At 32.2% G+C, this 15,175-nt stretch overlaps 1 protein-coding gene across 1 annotated transcript; it reads left to right on the forward strand.

The window, feature by feature from the left end:
• Positions 1-12,083: 12,083 nt before the first annotated feature.
• Positions 12,084-12,509, forward strand: LOC110710219. Its single transcript, XM_021888491.1, has one exon. The coding sequence runs from the start codon at positions 12,084-12,086 to the stop codon at positions 12,507-12,509; it is 426 nt and encodes a 141-aa protein (XP_021744183.1).
• Positions 12,510-15,175: the final 2,666 nt, after the last annotated feature.

Genomic DNA, 15,175 nt, shown 5'->3' on the forward strand with positions numbered 1-15,175 from the left:
ACGTGTTTGAATAAGATGTGCAATTTGCAAAAACATGATGAAAAAGACCAAATAAATAAAGGTGTGACGGGCTTTATATCCTTTACCTACTAAATAAGCAACACGATAAATCAATTATGTGGAGCTTGTCTCATTCTCCCACTTTGTTAGGTCGTCCATATTATATTTTACAAGTAGCTAATAGTATTGCTTATAAATTTTAATGGATTTATGTACATTATGCATGCCAATTTTGAAATAGCATACATGGTATTATGAATAAATTATTAAGAGATTTTACTTAGTACATAATTGGAAAAATTGACTGCAACATCACCAACTAAACATAAGATGCATACAACAATGAAATTACACATTTGATGGTTAATATTACAAAAATTCGTAGATTAAGAGAAATTAGATAGGATAGCAAAGATGACTTTAAAAAAATGGGATAAACAAATAACTTAGGTAGTATTTGAAACCTATTTTGTGTTAAATGGTTTTAATTAATATCTACATGTTCTTTTGTTTTAGCACTTATGGCCCGTTTGTTAGGTGGTCATAAATGATGGTAATGGGAATGAATTTGTATGAAAATTTGTTAGGAAAATCAAGGTTAATTTCCATGGTAATGCTAGCGCATTCCAAATTGACCAATTATCTATAGGAATTTTTATTCAAACCTAATACCTCTTCCTAGGTGGTATTGATGAATATGGTAATGAAAAAACATGAAGAAAACACATGCTTAAGGATGAAACTGCATTGGTATGGGGATTACAATGTTAAATTTCATTCTAATTTACATGTAAATATCATTTCCATTACCACCATTTATTACCAGCTATTAAAAAGTCGTTAGTACTATATTATATTTGGAAGGGAGTGAGGCATGCATTTTATATACTTCTTACGTTTTTTTTTTAAATTGCACCAGGCCATTAGGTATGGGCATAAGTTTTAAGAAAAAGAGTAAAAGGTGGAGAATGTTAAGTTTGCCCATGTATGTGAAACAATCAAATGAGAGAGAAAAAACATGAGTAACAATAGTTGTTATTACATGTGAATTAGGGTAGTTAGGGTATTTTGTGTATAAACACAACTAAAGGGTGAGTAAAGCACATCAAATATGAAAATGGTGCAATTAATATGTAATTTCCTAAAAAGGAAAATAGTGTAATAAAAAAAACGGAGGAATTATGTAGTTGTCGTTTAGAGATGGATGCATAATAAACGTTTTGCATCCAGATTACCATCCAGCCCAAAAACTTTCTTTTAACGAAATGCGAATAATCCAACAAATGTTGAGATTTTCGAATGTGAATTATTGTGATCCATTTAACTAAAATATGTGCTTGAGTTATTCGAATCTGAATAAGTTTCATTAGAGTGAAATTATATTCTCAATTTCATGCTATACTTATTCTCTCATTTTGGATTGCAATCAATTAGGAATTAATGTTATTCTTGTAATAAAAAGTCATCATATAATGTATCTGTCTCAAATTCGCGTGCAGCTTCATTAATAAGTACAAAGGAATTTTTTTGGTGATCCATTAGATGTTAATTGTGCTACTCTATATAGATAATGTCCCACTTAAGATTGATGATATATTCTTATAGTGTATGCTAACGTTGGAAAATTCTTAGAGCACTACTGTAAAAAGTTGTACAAACATTATGAACGTGGATTTATTAAATAGGTACATACATGTGAAACTGAAACTAGCGATGAGGTATAACTTAATGGCAAAGACTATGATGAACTCGAGTATGATATGTCACAAGTTCAAATACGCCTTCATACATTAGTTTCTTGCCTTCTATACTTCTAATGATCATAATAAACTAAATAAGGTTTTTTTTACGAGCCCAAGCCAGATAGGACATCTCTAAACACACTAGGGGGGGTTTGGTTAGAACAATGGAAACGAAGTGGAAAGGAAACAAATAAGAGAGAGGAAGGAATCATGTAACTATTACCTTTTCTTTTGTTTGGTTTAACTATGGAAAGGATCGGAATCCATTTGTATTTGAGGGTAGGTATTTTTTACCTTAGGTTTTAGAGTGGTAACAAATAGGTGGAATCCCTTACCCTTAGGTAAAGATAATTGTTACCAAATCTCTTAATCAAACATTTGATAAAGGATAATGACTTAACCGAATCCGTTTTCAACCTAATAAAAAAAAACAGTAACCAAACCTGCTCTCAACTTTTAGTTACACAGATTTAGGGATACCTTGTACATGGATCGTAATTATTTAGTCCCAAGTCCCCCGGAAGTGATCGGCATACCTTTTAGTTTAGTTAGATGCTATCATGCTATAGCTATACTGAAATATAGCCTTTATAGTGTTATAAAGAATATACTTAGAAGCTAATTTTTGTTACCCTAAGAAATTCAATAGCTGATTAGATACTAATTGATCTCCCTAGCTAGCTAGATAATTTGACAGCTGATAAGTACAATACAATTCCCAATAATAATAGAATTGCATTAGACTTAGGCCATGTTTAGTAGGTCACCTTATTTTAGCACCGCTTTTTTACTTATTTCAAATTAAATTAGAAAAAATAAGTTTAAATTAAATCAAAAAATAAATTCTGAACACGAAATGCGCGATTTTTTATTGTTAAATTTCTTGAATTAGTTTTTAAAAAATTATGAATATTACATATTAATAAAATACACATTATTACAAATCTAAAAAGATCCCACTTGATATATAATTTTATTATTATTATTTTTATAAATTAGCGTATATATAAGGTCAAAATTTGATCAAATCAAATAATTATATCAAATTAGATCAGAAAAAATAAGTTCAAATCAGATTAGATTAGATAAGCAAAAATAAGATAAACTTAATAGCTCCTTAGACGTGACAAAATACGGTGCATGTGGGATTTGGCCATGCATGGGGTGCTTTTTTATTAAAATATTTGGCACCTCATTTCGTATAACAATCGGGTTGGGTCGTGGGCAAAGCATAGCCAGCCTCAACTCTCAAGACATGTAAAGCCAGCATGAAACACAGTCCACAACCATTTTTAGACTTTAGTCATGGGCGGCTGAATTGACATACTACCTCTGTTTCATATTATTATTTGCAACGATTAGACATTTTTACTCACACTTTATGTCAAATCATTGTAAATAATTAATATATAACGGATATAATACATGATTTTAACTTGAAAGTTTCCTTAATATTATATCGATCATATACATGTGTCAGGATACTCGTTCACCAGAATATATAAGAAGCAACACAAATGTATATGCCAAGGAAGTTTGACATTGTGATTTATAAAATTAAAACCATCAACGATAAGCCTTATAAAGCATCAATATTGTTTTATGTTATGCATCAAAGTTTGCAAGTGGTAATCTAACTATTAATAGTCCAAAATAAATTAAATTTGAAAACTAGTTATAATGTGCTAGTCGGTTAAGTTATTATTATCTTCACCAAAGTCCACTACTAGTTGTAGTTATGTATTTAGTTGGATACTCATCGGCTCATCGCTGCGTAAATGGGTAATGAGGTGGAATAAGACAGTTTTTGTATATAATCAATCTATGTAATTAGTTTGTAATAATGGATTATATTATCATCCTTAAAAAGAAATTGTGTAGCTACCACTTGAGTATTGAATTGAAAGTGTGCGCAAACTTATCAAATAGCCACTTTAACAATATTTGAGACCTATTAAGGTGAACATGTGATGAACAAAAATTTATGTTGGAAAATACAACACGTAGTCCAATAGTTATAACAGTTCGTTCGGTAGGTGGTCCAAAAAAACGAGTATAATAGGCATAAATTTAGAAGAATGATATATACATCACTTAGGGCACATATCAACCCAAACTTTCAGATTATGGAAGCTAGAAGGGTTCTAATATAACACCAACTAGGGCATGCAACTACAAGTAGTTGCATGCAAAAATTCTGTAATTCTACTTTCGATATGTTTTGCATGATTTTAATGCTGTGTCATCTGAACTTCATCATCACCAACATCTATAACATGGGTGATTGTAATGATACTTTACTATGTGCCACTCATTTTGGTATTTTAATCTAATCATTCGTTCCTACCAAAAGGCCGGATCGAAGTAAAAGTTGTAATGGATATATTACATTTTTAATACTCGTACTAATAGAATGTATGAGGATACGTGTTGCTATGCAATGGATGCCAGCCATCTTAGTTAAATTATTAGGGGAACAAATTTAAAATTTAAAATCAAATCCTACATATATTCTTTGTCCTTTATGACTCTCTCTACTCCATATACAAATTTATCAACACCAATCATGATGTATAATTGGAGTTATTAGTCTTATTACCCTGTTAAAAATTAGGAAATGAGAATCTATAAAAAAAAAAAGAAAAAAAAAATTTAAAGGAAAGGAAAGGAAAGTCAAATCAGAAGGAAAGGAATGAGGAAATAAGAAAATGACAAGGCAAAGCACCTGTGTGTGGGTTGTTAGTGTTCCAAATTTAAGGAAGTTGCGTTAATGGGGATAGCTGTCTCTTCTTTAGTGGAGTACACTTATAACTCATCTCTTGATTGCCTTACCAATACTCTAACATATACTCTATATTATATTATTGTTTCTAATTTAATATTTAATTGAATTTTTTATGTGTATTAAGCTAAGCCATGCAATATGGTGCTTAATTTTAATTAAAACCATTTGTTTTGAGGGGTAAGTTTTAGTTGACAAGATAGAAGCTACTATGAGTGACATTTCGAGTTTTTAAGTCTCATATCATTATAAGCATTACTCCTTTTGTTTTGGGAGAGTTGTAATTTTAGGAAACAACTAGTTTTGGAATGTATTCTTTCAAATTTTGTTACACTTTCCTTAGTTGGATATATTTATTGATAATAAACATTTGCTCATTTGTTTTGTAAAGATTGCAATATGAAAGAGACCAAAAAAGAACTATGTATATCTATTTAGATATACATGTAGTCCGAATATATGTATAAGGTTTAATAAATCTACATGAGTGTTATTAAATTACTTGTGATACTATGTTGAGTCGAGCCACATTGACTTATGTGAGGTCAATTAATCCCACTTGATAATAAAAATTTTGGATTCTATTATTATAATATTTAAGTTTTTGGGAGTTTTTTTTTTTCCTTCATTAAATTAAATATTTAACCCCAATAAAAATTTATTATTTCTAATGTGCACCCACTAAATATAATTTTTGAACCCGCCACATGCGGTGCCACCATACCGCCATATCACCAGTTCACCACCTAAACAAAACCTAGATTTTTTTTTCTTAGTAATCCATCTAATGTAAAATTAAGCCAGTAAACAAGAGTCAAGGGTTATTTTAAGCTTAACACAAACTGGCTCATCATTAATATTTATTTTGTAGAAAAGCCAAAGAACATGGGAAACAGTTATGGCCATATATATACAGTATTTATTTGGGTCCAACTTTAATTGGTTTTTGGGTGCATAGTTCCATTTTCATTGGTGGACACCACATCTGACCAATTTATATTGTTGTTTCAAGTGACCTAATCAATATGTATGACATTCAACACTTAAAATTTTCAGGTGCTTACTATTTTAGGGAGCCACCTAAGCTCATCAAAGGGCCGGGGTACTTTTAACATAGTGCTTAAATTCTTAATGACACTCACATTTGAACAAGAGTTTTAAATGAGACATCTCCACAAGTCACAAGTTAGTGAAATGGATGTCACGCATCACATATTGTAAATTTATACTAAGTATTAAACGTAGCTCGATTTAATAACCCGTTATACATGATACCAAGTAATGTATTGTAAAATTATAGAAGTAATAACATTAATATATCTTTTGTATTTTTGTAATTAGAACATTTGACATTTTAAATAATTTTCACACTCTTCTTTGACCATCTTTTGTAGTTTATAATTCATGTAGGATCTATTGTGTTTAGATTGATAAAATTGAAGGGAAAGGAAGGAAAAGGAAATAGAGATATGGATTTGGATAATAATTGAGGATGAAAGGGAATTGGAGTGGAAAGAAATGGAAGGATTAGATTGTAAAAAAATTAATCTCACCTACAATAAAGAGATTTGGAAGAAAAACTCTTTATTTTTTCCTCCCATCCCTCCCTACCCTCCCTTTTCTCCATCCAAGCACGCTGTCAATACATGCATAAAAATAAATAAAAATAAAATTCCAATACTATGGTTAATACTCATGCACTAAAGTATTGTTTGGATCGAAGGAAATGGAGGGAAAGGGAGGGGAGGGAAGGGGAGGATGTAATATCTTTCATTTGCATAGCAAATGAAGAAAGAAGAGAATTGGAGGGCTAAGAAATGGGATTAAAATGTAAGAAATTGATCTCTTCAATAATTGAGAGATTTGTAAGGAAAATTCATCATTCTTCCCTCCCTTCCCCTTCCTTTCCCACCCCTTCCCTTCTCTCCCCTCCCCTTCCTTTCCCACCGAGTAATTCCATGTTTCTCATATTAAATTGATAAACATAGGATGTATCTCATGGGGTTAGAATTGTCTTTTTAACTAATAAAACAAGGATAAAATTGTAGATTTCATTAATTCTTTCCATTTTTAACCATATTTCAGCACTCCATTGAAGGTATTTCGTCTTCCATCATTGAAGCAGCTTCTGCACTACTTTATCTCCACCATTGAAGCAACGGAGGAAGAAAAGCTCACAAGATAACGAAAAAAAAACTACCCATTAGGCCTTGCTTGGATTGGAGGTAATATAATAAGGGAGTAATAAAAGTCAAACTTGAAAAAACATAAGTAATTAGAAGTGTTGTTATATGAGGCATGGTGTTTACAAATGAAACAAGGTAATTGTGCCATGAGGTAAAGAGAGAGATGAAGGAATTATTGCCTTCATAATGAGGGTAATAGTTATCCACCCTCCCCCTACTGTAACTATTACCCTCAAAATGAGGGTATTAGTTCCTCTTTTTTCACCTCATACCACACCATCACTACGTAATTTTCCTTACAATCACACCATCACTATCTCCTTCTTCCCTATTTTCACTTTCATTTTCCTTAGTTTGTCTTTTATTACCCTAGTAATACATCTTCCCAATCCAAGCATGCTCTAAGGGTTAATAATGCCCTTTATTTCTCAGCTTTTTATTTGGGTTTTTCATAAGATTTCAGCGACGAAGCCGCCGGAAATTGGTGAGAAGGAGGCAGAGGATGAGTCAGTAATGGATGGAGACGAGGTACAGAAAAAGGTGGGAATGACCGCAGAAAATGGTGGAAAACAGATGAAGGAAGGAGGGAAGGAGGAAGAACCAAAAAATAAAAAAAATATTGATAAATTTCATAAGAAACATTAAACGTTTCTCATTATGTGAAACCGGGGTTCGCCCCTTTCCCACCCTTCCCTTCCCTTCCCTTCCCTTCTTTTCCCTCCCCTTTCTAGATCTATCTAAATTCTAAACACACCGTAAATAATCTTTTTAGACAAACTATTATTTATATATATTTTATTATTTTTTGAGGATATATTGAGTTTTGTTTGGTTAATCTGATTTTATCAAAAATTATTGTATTTTATTTGAACTTATTTATTTTATTTAAACTTTATTTTAACTTTTTTTTTTGGGTCTGAAATTACTTTATTTAAACTTATTTTATTAGAAATTATTTTTTTCTATAAATTAAAATAAAATGAAACAACACCCCTTTAAAAAAAAAGATGAAATACAAGTAATAAAGAAGCAAAAGTACAAACTATTTAAAAAAAAATGTATAATTAGCAGGCCAAGGAAGAAAAAAAAAAAAAAAAAAACTGTTAACGACAGATTAAGCTCATGTAGGTTATGGGCCGAAGACGCACATAAATTTTCAGTGAGCTGACATCAAACTAGCTGCTGTTTTTGTGGGCTTGAATTTTATTTATTTTTTTATTTTTTTCTGAGGATTGTGGGCTTGAATTTTATAAAGAGCGACATTTGGGCTGTTGCATGTAGTTTGATATAATGAAGTATAGTTTTATTTAAATTTGGTGAAGGATAAATTTGTTAGAAGATTAGTCTAATAAGGTGAATATCAATTATTGATTTGATTATACAATGCTCATATAGGTCCAAATACTTGTGAACCCATATGACTATATGTGAGTAATTATTGTACTCCTAATATAACTCATGGCTATATATACAATGTCATGTAAGTGTAAGTTACACAAGCAAAAATATAACCGGAGCACTACTACAATTTTACTTCTTCTTACTTCTTCCTTCACTGATTAAAAAACTTTTTATCGGTAAAATCTTTAACACGTTATCAGCACCAATTCCTAGTCAGGTATATTTATATATACTTCTAAATGTTTTGAGGAGTATGCACTATAGTTGCCCATATTTAGGATCCTCTATACCAGAAACTCAAGCATTTACTATATCATATATCTCAAAAACAACGGTGAAAAAATTCTTTTACTTATGAATTCATTGCTATTCTCCCTTGTTTTATTCATATTGGTATCTTAGTTTTTGTTTGATTCATGCATGTTGATATTACATACTCACCTTTTATGTAAAATTTGATTTTAGTTATTATAATTGCTTAGTAGTAACTTTGCATGCATAGTATTAATTAAATTGACAAAAAGATGCAGCCTTTTTATACTTATTATTTTTTCTTTCTTTTACGTACTTTTGTGTTTATTTCTGTTTTCGAACCCATGATCTTTTATAGATATTAGGTCTCTCGGACCACTATGGCTTGCATTCCCAGTGTGATAACCTTTCACAAATATAAATATTATATTTGGACCATAATTTTGCTGGTACATTAGACTATTATATGATATGTTTATAGTTGTACAAAATAGTAACAAATAAACCTACCTCTATAAAAGACAGATTTTTCTCCCAATTTCACCACAAATCCCTTGTCCTTTCCCACTTTTTATCCAAAAATCACCCAAAAAATTTTCACCCCCCTTCTTCTCCGATATGTTTCCCATCGACGGCAACTAAAATACCCACACCTTCACTTTTGAGGAAGATTTAAGGAAAATAAAACAATATTTCCTTCTAATTACGACGCTCGTAGTTTTATTAGTAGCAATATTAATTTTTGTCATTATGTATAAGTAAAACTCACTTATTTTGTCGTTTTAGTAGATTAAAAGTTTGTTTTTGTTGTATTATGTTGTTTTGTTGTTATTAACATCATTTAAAATTACCGTCATTATTATAATTAGTGTTACTACTGTTATTATTGTCGTTTCGCTATTTGTGCGACTAACATGATTTATTTTTGCCTAATCATATAATCACTCACAATAATAGACCAAGGGGGAGAAAAGAACAATATTATTTATGGTTTATTGTTAAAATAATATTAATTATCACGTGTTTCATCAACAAACTATAAATATGAAAGAATTAAACGTATGTGTTGTACATATGATTTATTATAACTAATTATCACGTAATTTGTTGTAGCTAAAATGGGAGACCTTATGAAAAGACAGTTCAGCATCTTAGATTTATCTGGAAAGAAATTTTTGGAATAGAAAGTGGATGCAATGATGAATTTGAAAGCTCAAGGCTTGGAGCACACTATTAAAGAAAATAAAAGCCCTTCTGGTCAAACAACTGATACTACCACTTTTGCAATGACGGTTGTAAAACCTGTTACTGAACGAGAAAAGGCAAAAGCCTTAGTGTTGTTAAGGCATCATCTACATGAAAGCCTTAAAATCGAGTATATGATGGTTGAATTTCCCAAAGAATTTTGGGATTACCTTAATGAAAGATTTGGACACCACAAAAGGGTGCTTCTTACTAAGACATTATTTAACTAGACAAATTTACGGTTCCATGATTTCAAATCTGTAATTGATTACAATTCAGCCGTACATGAGATAATATCTATACTGAGATACTGTGATCATCTAGTCACCGATGAACAGATGATTGAAAAAACACTCACTACCTTTCATGCAAGCAACATACTGTTGCAAGAACAATATTGTGGATAAAGAGGTTTCAAAAGTTTAATGAATTGATGAGTGTATTGCTTGTTGTTGAACAAAATAATGATCTTTTGTTGAAAAATCAGAATCTTAGACCAACTGGATCTTTGACCGGTCATGAGGCAAATGCCACAAATTCTTATCCACCCGAGGCAAATGCAACACAAAGAGGTGGATGTGAAATTACAATGGCCGTGGAAATTATCGCGGACGAGGCCGTGGACGTGGTAGAAATAATTTTCAAAGAAACAGTAATTTCAAAAATTCTGAAAAACATAAGGGACAGTCATCTGGAAGCCACAAATAAACTCCTTCAAAAGAAAAAGACACATGTTATAGATGTGGCATGACTGGGCATTGGGGTCGTACTTGTCGTATGGCCAAACATATGATAGATCTTTACTAGGCTTCTGTAAAAGGCAAAGGGAAAAATGCAGAAGCAAATTATGTTAATGAAGAAAATGCTCCTTGTCCCAGCCTTCATGTGTCCGATTATTTCATGAACATTGGAAATGATTTCATCTTTGGAGAAAATAACAATGTTAAGATTTTCAATCTACTAATGTAATATATAATATGTTTTAATGTATTTTCTCTATGTATTGTATTTTAAATTTCTAGTCATGTACTTTTAATTTCTATCATCAATAAAAGTTTGTATGATATTTATTTTATGAAGATATGGATCTGCCTGAAGTTGATTCCGAATATCAATGCCTTTTGGACAGTGGAACAACACATACTATCTTGAAGGATAGAAAATATTTTTCACAACTAAAGGTGTTTCAAGCAAATGTAAACACTATTTTCGGGTCAGCTAAATTAATTGAAGGATCTGGAAAGGCTTGTATAATGCTTCCAAATGGAACAAAATTGATAATCAATAATCCTTTATATTCGAGTAAATCTCGAAGAAATCTCATAAGCTTTAAAGATGTACGCCAAAATGGCTATGATTTAGAAACAATGACAACAGATCAAAAGGAGTATTTATGCCTCACAGCAGAAAAACATGGCAAGAAACATGTTTATGAGAAACTGCCAACATTTGCTTCGGGGTTATATCGTATAAATATACGACATGTGGAAATCAATATGATATCTAACCAGAAGTTAGATGACAAACATTTGATTATTTTATGGCATGATCATTTGGGACATCCAGTAACTGGGGTGATGCAAAGAAAAATAGCACATTCAGTTGGACATTCAATAAGAAATGTCAAAATCTCCCAATCAGATGAATTAACACGCTTTGCATGTTCACTTGGCAAATTAATAATAAGGCCATTTATGAACAAAATTGCTACTGAATCTCCAAAATTCTTGAAAAGAATTCAGGGAGATATTTGTGGGCCAATTAATCTGGCATAAGGACCATTTCGATATTTCATGGTCTTAATTAATGCTTCTACATGATGGTCACATGTTAGTCTACTCTCAGATAGAAATGTTTCCCTTGTAAAATTACTTGCCCAAAAGAGCTCAATTCCCATATCATACAATAAAGAAAATAAGACTTGATAATGCTGGGGAATTTACATCCCAAACATTTAATGATTATTGTATGTCAATTGGAATTGATGTTGAACACCGAGTAGCTAATGTTCATACACAAAATGGTCTAGCTGAATCACTAATTAAGAGATTACAATTGATTACAAGACCATTATTAATGAGGTCAAAATTATCATCATCTGCTTGGGGACATGCTATAACACATGCAGCAGCACAAATTAGATTGAGACCTACATCTTATCATAAATTCTCACCACTACAACTTGTTTGTGGTCGAGAACCAAGTATATCTCACATCTAAAAAATCTTTGGTTGTGCTGTATATGTTCCCATTGCTCCATCCCAACGAACAAAAAGGGGTCCACAAAGAAGGCTGGGAATTTATGTCGAGTTTGAATCCCCCTCTATAATTAAATATCTTGAACCATTAACTGGTGACTTATTTACGGCTAGATTTGTCGACTGTCACTTTAATGAAACAGTATTCCCAACCTTAGGGGGAGAAAAAGTGGACCCACACAAGAAAGAAATAGAACTTATTTGGAATGCAACAAAAATGTTGATGTTAGACCCACGAACAAATATGTGTGAACAAAAAGTCAAGAAAATTGTTCATTTACAAAGTATTGTAAATCAAAGTATTGTAGACATAAAGAAGGTGACAAAATCACATGTACCAGCAGAAAATGCTCCTACACGTATTGAAATCCCAATTGGTAATAAGGCCATTGAAATTAAATCTCAAGCACGCACAAAGCGTGGGAGACCACTTGGTTCAAAAGATTGTAAACCAAGGAAGTTGAAAAGATTGGATGGAATAGAAAATGAGACTAATGATGTTCCCCCGTCAAAAGGTCAAGGAAGACCAAATGTGGATGAAAGTAAAGAAAATGATGATAATCCAAAAGGGGATGAACAAGAAGACAGCCTTACGGGAATGAACAAGATGACAAAGACATCGATAACAATGAAATTTCAATGAATTATGTCTCTACTAAGATTCATTGGAATAGAAAAGATAAAAGATGTTGTCGTAAATGAAATATTTGCATATTCCATTGCATTGACATTGTGTCTGATCGATGAAAATCATGTTGAACCAAGAAAAGTAGAAGAATGTCGACACAGGACTGATTGACCAAAGTGGAAGGAGGCAATGCTGGCTGAGTTAAAGTCACTTGAAAAACGAGAGGTTTTGGATACAAATGGGTATTTGTGAGAAAACGTAATGAGAAAAATGAGATAGTTAGATACAAGGCAAGACTTGTAGCCCAAGGATTTTCTCAAATTCTAGGGATTGATTATGAAGAAACATATTCTCCATTAGTTAATGCAACTACATTAAGATTTCTGGTAAGTTTGGCAGTCACAAAAGGATTGCAAATGCGATTAATGGATGTAGTGATTGCGTATTTGTATGGGTCTCTCAATACAAACATTTACATGAAAGTCTCTGAAGGACTAAAACTACCAGAAAACCACAAGCCTAGACAATTACTTTACATAAAACTAAAAAGGTCACTTTATGGATTAAAATGTGGTATAACCGTCTTAGTGAATACCTTATGAGAGAAGGGTTCAAGAACAACCAAATTAGTCCCTGTGTTTTCATTAAGCGATCATAATCAAGATTCGCTATTATTGCAGTCTATGTTTGATGATTTAAATATCAAAGGAACCCCAAATGAACTTGAGAAAACTGCAAAATACTTGATGAAAGAATTTGAGATGAAAGACCTTGGAAATACTAAATTTTGCCTTGGATTGCAAATAGAGCACTTGAGTCATGGCATTTTTGTCTATCAATCAAACTATACAGAAAGAGTTTTGAAAAGATTCTTCATGGACAAAGCAACTCCAATCAACTTCCCAATGGTTGTTCGTTCTTTGAATATGAAAAAACGATCCATTCAAACCCCGAGAAGAAAATGAAGAGATTCAAGGTCTAGAAGTACCATACTTAAGTGCAATTGGAGCCTTAATGTACTTAGCTAACAACACTAGACCCGACATAGCTTTCTCTATGAACTTGTTAGCCAGGTACAGCAATGCACCGACATACAGACATTGGAAGGGAGTCCGACACTTACTCCGGTACCTACGAGGGACACAAGACCTTGGTTTATATTATCAACCGAAACAAGATGCTGCTCTCATTGGGTATGCAGACGCTGGATACCTATCGGATCCTCAAAATTCCAAGTCACAAACTAGATATTTGTTCACTTATGGCGGCACTGCAACATCATGGAAATCAACAAAGCAGACATTGATCGCGACATCCTCAAATCATGCAGAGTTGGTAGCTCTTTATGAAGCATGACGAGAATGTGTATGACTGAGGTCGATGATTAGTAATATCCAAGAAGAGTGTAGAATGAAAGCAATAACAGAAAATCCATCCATCATCTTTGAAGACAATACAACATGCATCTCTCAAGTAACTGAAGGATATATTAAGGGAGATAGAACAAAACATATATCACCAAAACTATTCTTCACACATGATTTGCATGCAAAAGGATGAGGAACTAGATATCCAGCAAATTCAGTCTTGTGACAACCTTGCCGACCTGTTTACTAAATCACTTTCTTCGAAGAAATTTGAGCAATTAGTTCACAAAATTGGAATGCGACATCTTCGTGAACTATGCTGAAATCAGGGGGAGTATTATACTATTATATGCACTGCATACACGTATAAAATAACAAGTACTTATTTAAAAATAACATATATATAAATTGAAATAATAAGAATTTCACATCAAAATAACATGAATTTTATAAACCTTGAATATGTTATGCATGGTACTCCAGGAGTAAGATAGAAATTGTGGAACCGAACCGGCCATAATATTAAAAATAGTTTTATATTATTTGAGGTTAAAAAACGACACAATTGAACACAGTAGTCGTATTAACCAAGTAATAGACTACTCCTTAATTTTAAGAGATTAGGTTACTATTCAAAAATATTGTAAGTTCTCCTTGTGGATTTATAATTTAGTTTTTTAAATTTATAATAAAAATATGAATTGAATAACAAAAGTACACGGGAGGAGTAATAATATTTTGAAGAAAACTTTTTTTTTTCCCCGGGAATAAACACAATTTTTTTCTTTTTTTTTAAAAAAATAAATAAATAGCAATTTATGAAAGGATTAACGAATGTGCTAGCTAATTTGCGATTAACGACAATTAACAATAACGAAGACGGAAAAACAAGTAATAAACGAGACAATGAGAATTTACCGTGGGAAACCCGAGAACCGAGAGAAAAACCCACCAATCCACTATGGAGTAACAATTTGATAAAGATTAATGTAGTTTACAAGCTTTCAATCACACACCATGAAAGCTCCATCCCAAACTCACCCTCTTAAACACTCAAACCCTAAGTATTTGGGTTTACATTGAGGCGCTCTCTCTCTCTCTCTACATCTTTCCCTTCATACTATTTCTCTAACAATGACAAAACAAGAGTATATATAGTGCTAGATTACAAGGAAGATCAACGGCTAAGATTACATCCCGAGCGAAATAAAAGAAATCGCATCGCTGAAACAGGGGCAACCGGTTCGACCGAACCTACCCTGAGTTCAGTCGAATTGTACCAGGTGTGGTTCGGCTGAACCTCCAAGAGGTTCG

Source organism: Chenopodium quinoa, unplaced genomic scaffold, assembly GCF_001683475.1.
Source record: "Chenopodium quinoa cultivar QQ74 unplaced genomic scaffold, ASM168347v1, whole genome shotgun sequence".
Taxonomy (NCBI): Eukaryota; Viridiplantae; Streptophyta; class Magnoliopsida; order Caryophyllales; family Amaranthaceae; genus Chenopodium; species Chenopodium quinoa.

What these genes read in the sequence shown, in the direction of transcription:
- LOC110710219 (XM_021888491.1), top strand. Translation starts at nt 12,084, where the DNA reads ATGTTGATGTTAGACCCACGAACAAATATGTGTGAACAAAAAGTCAAG.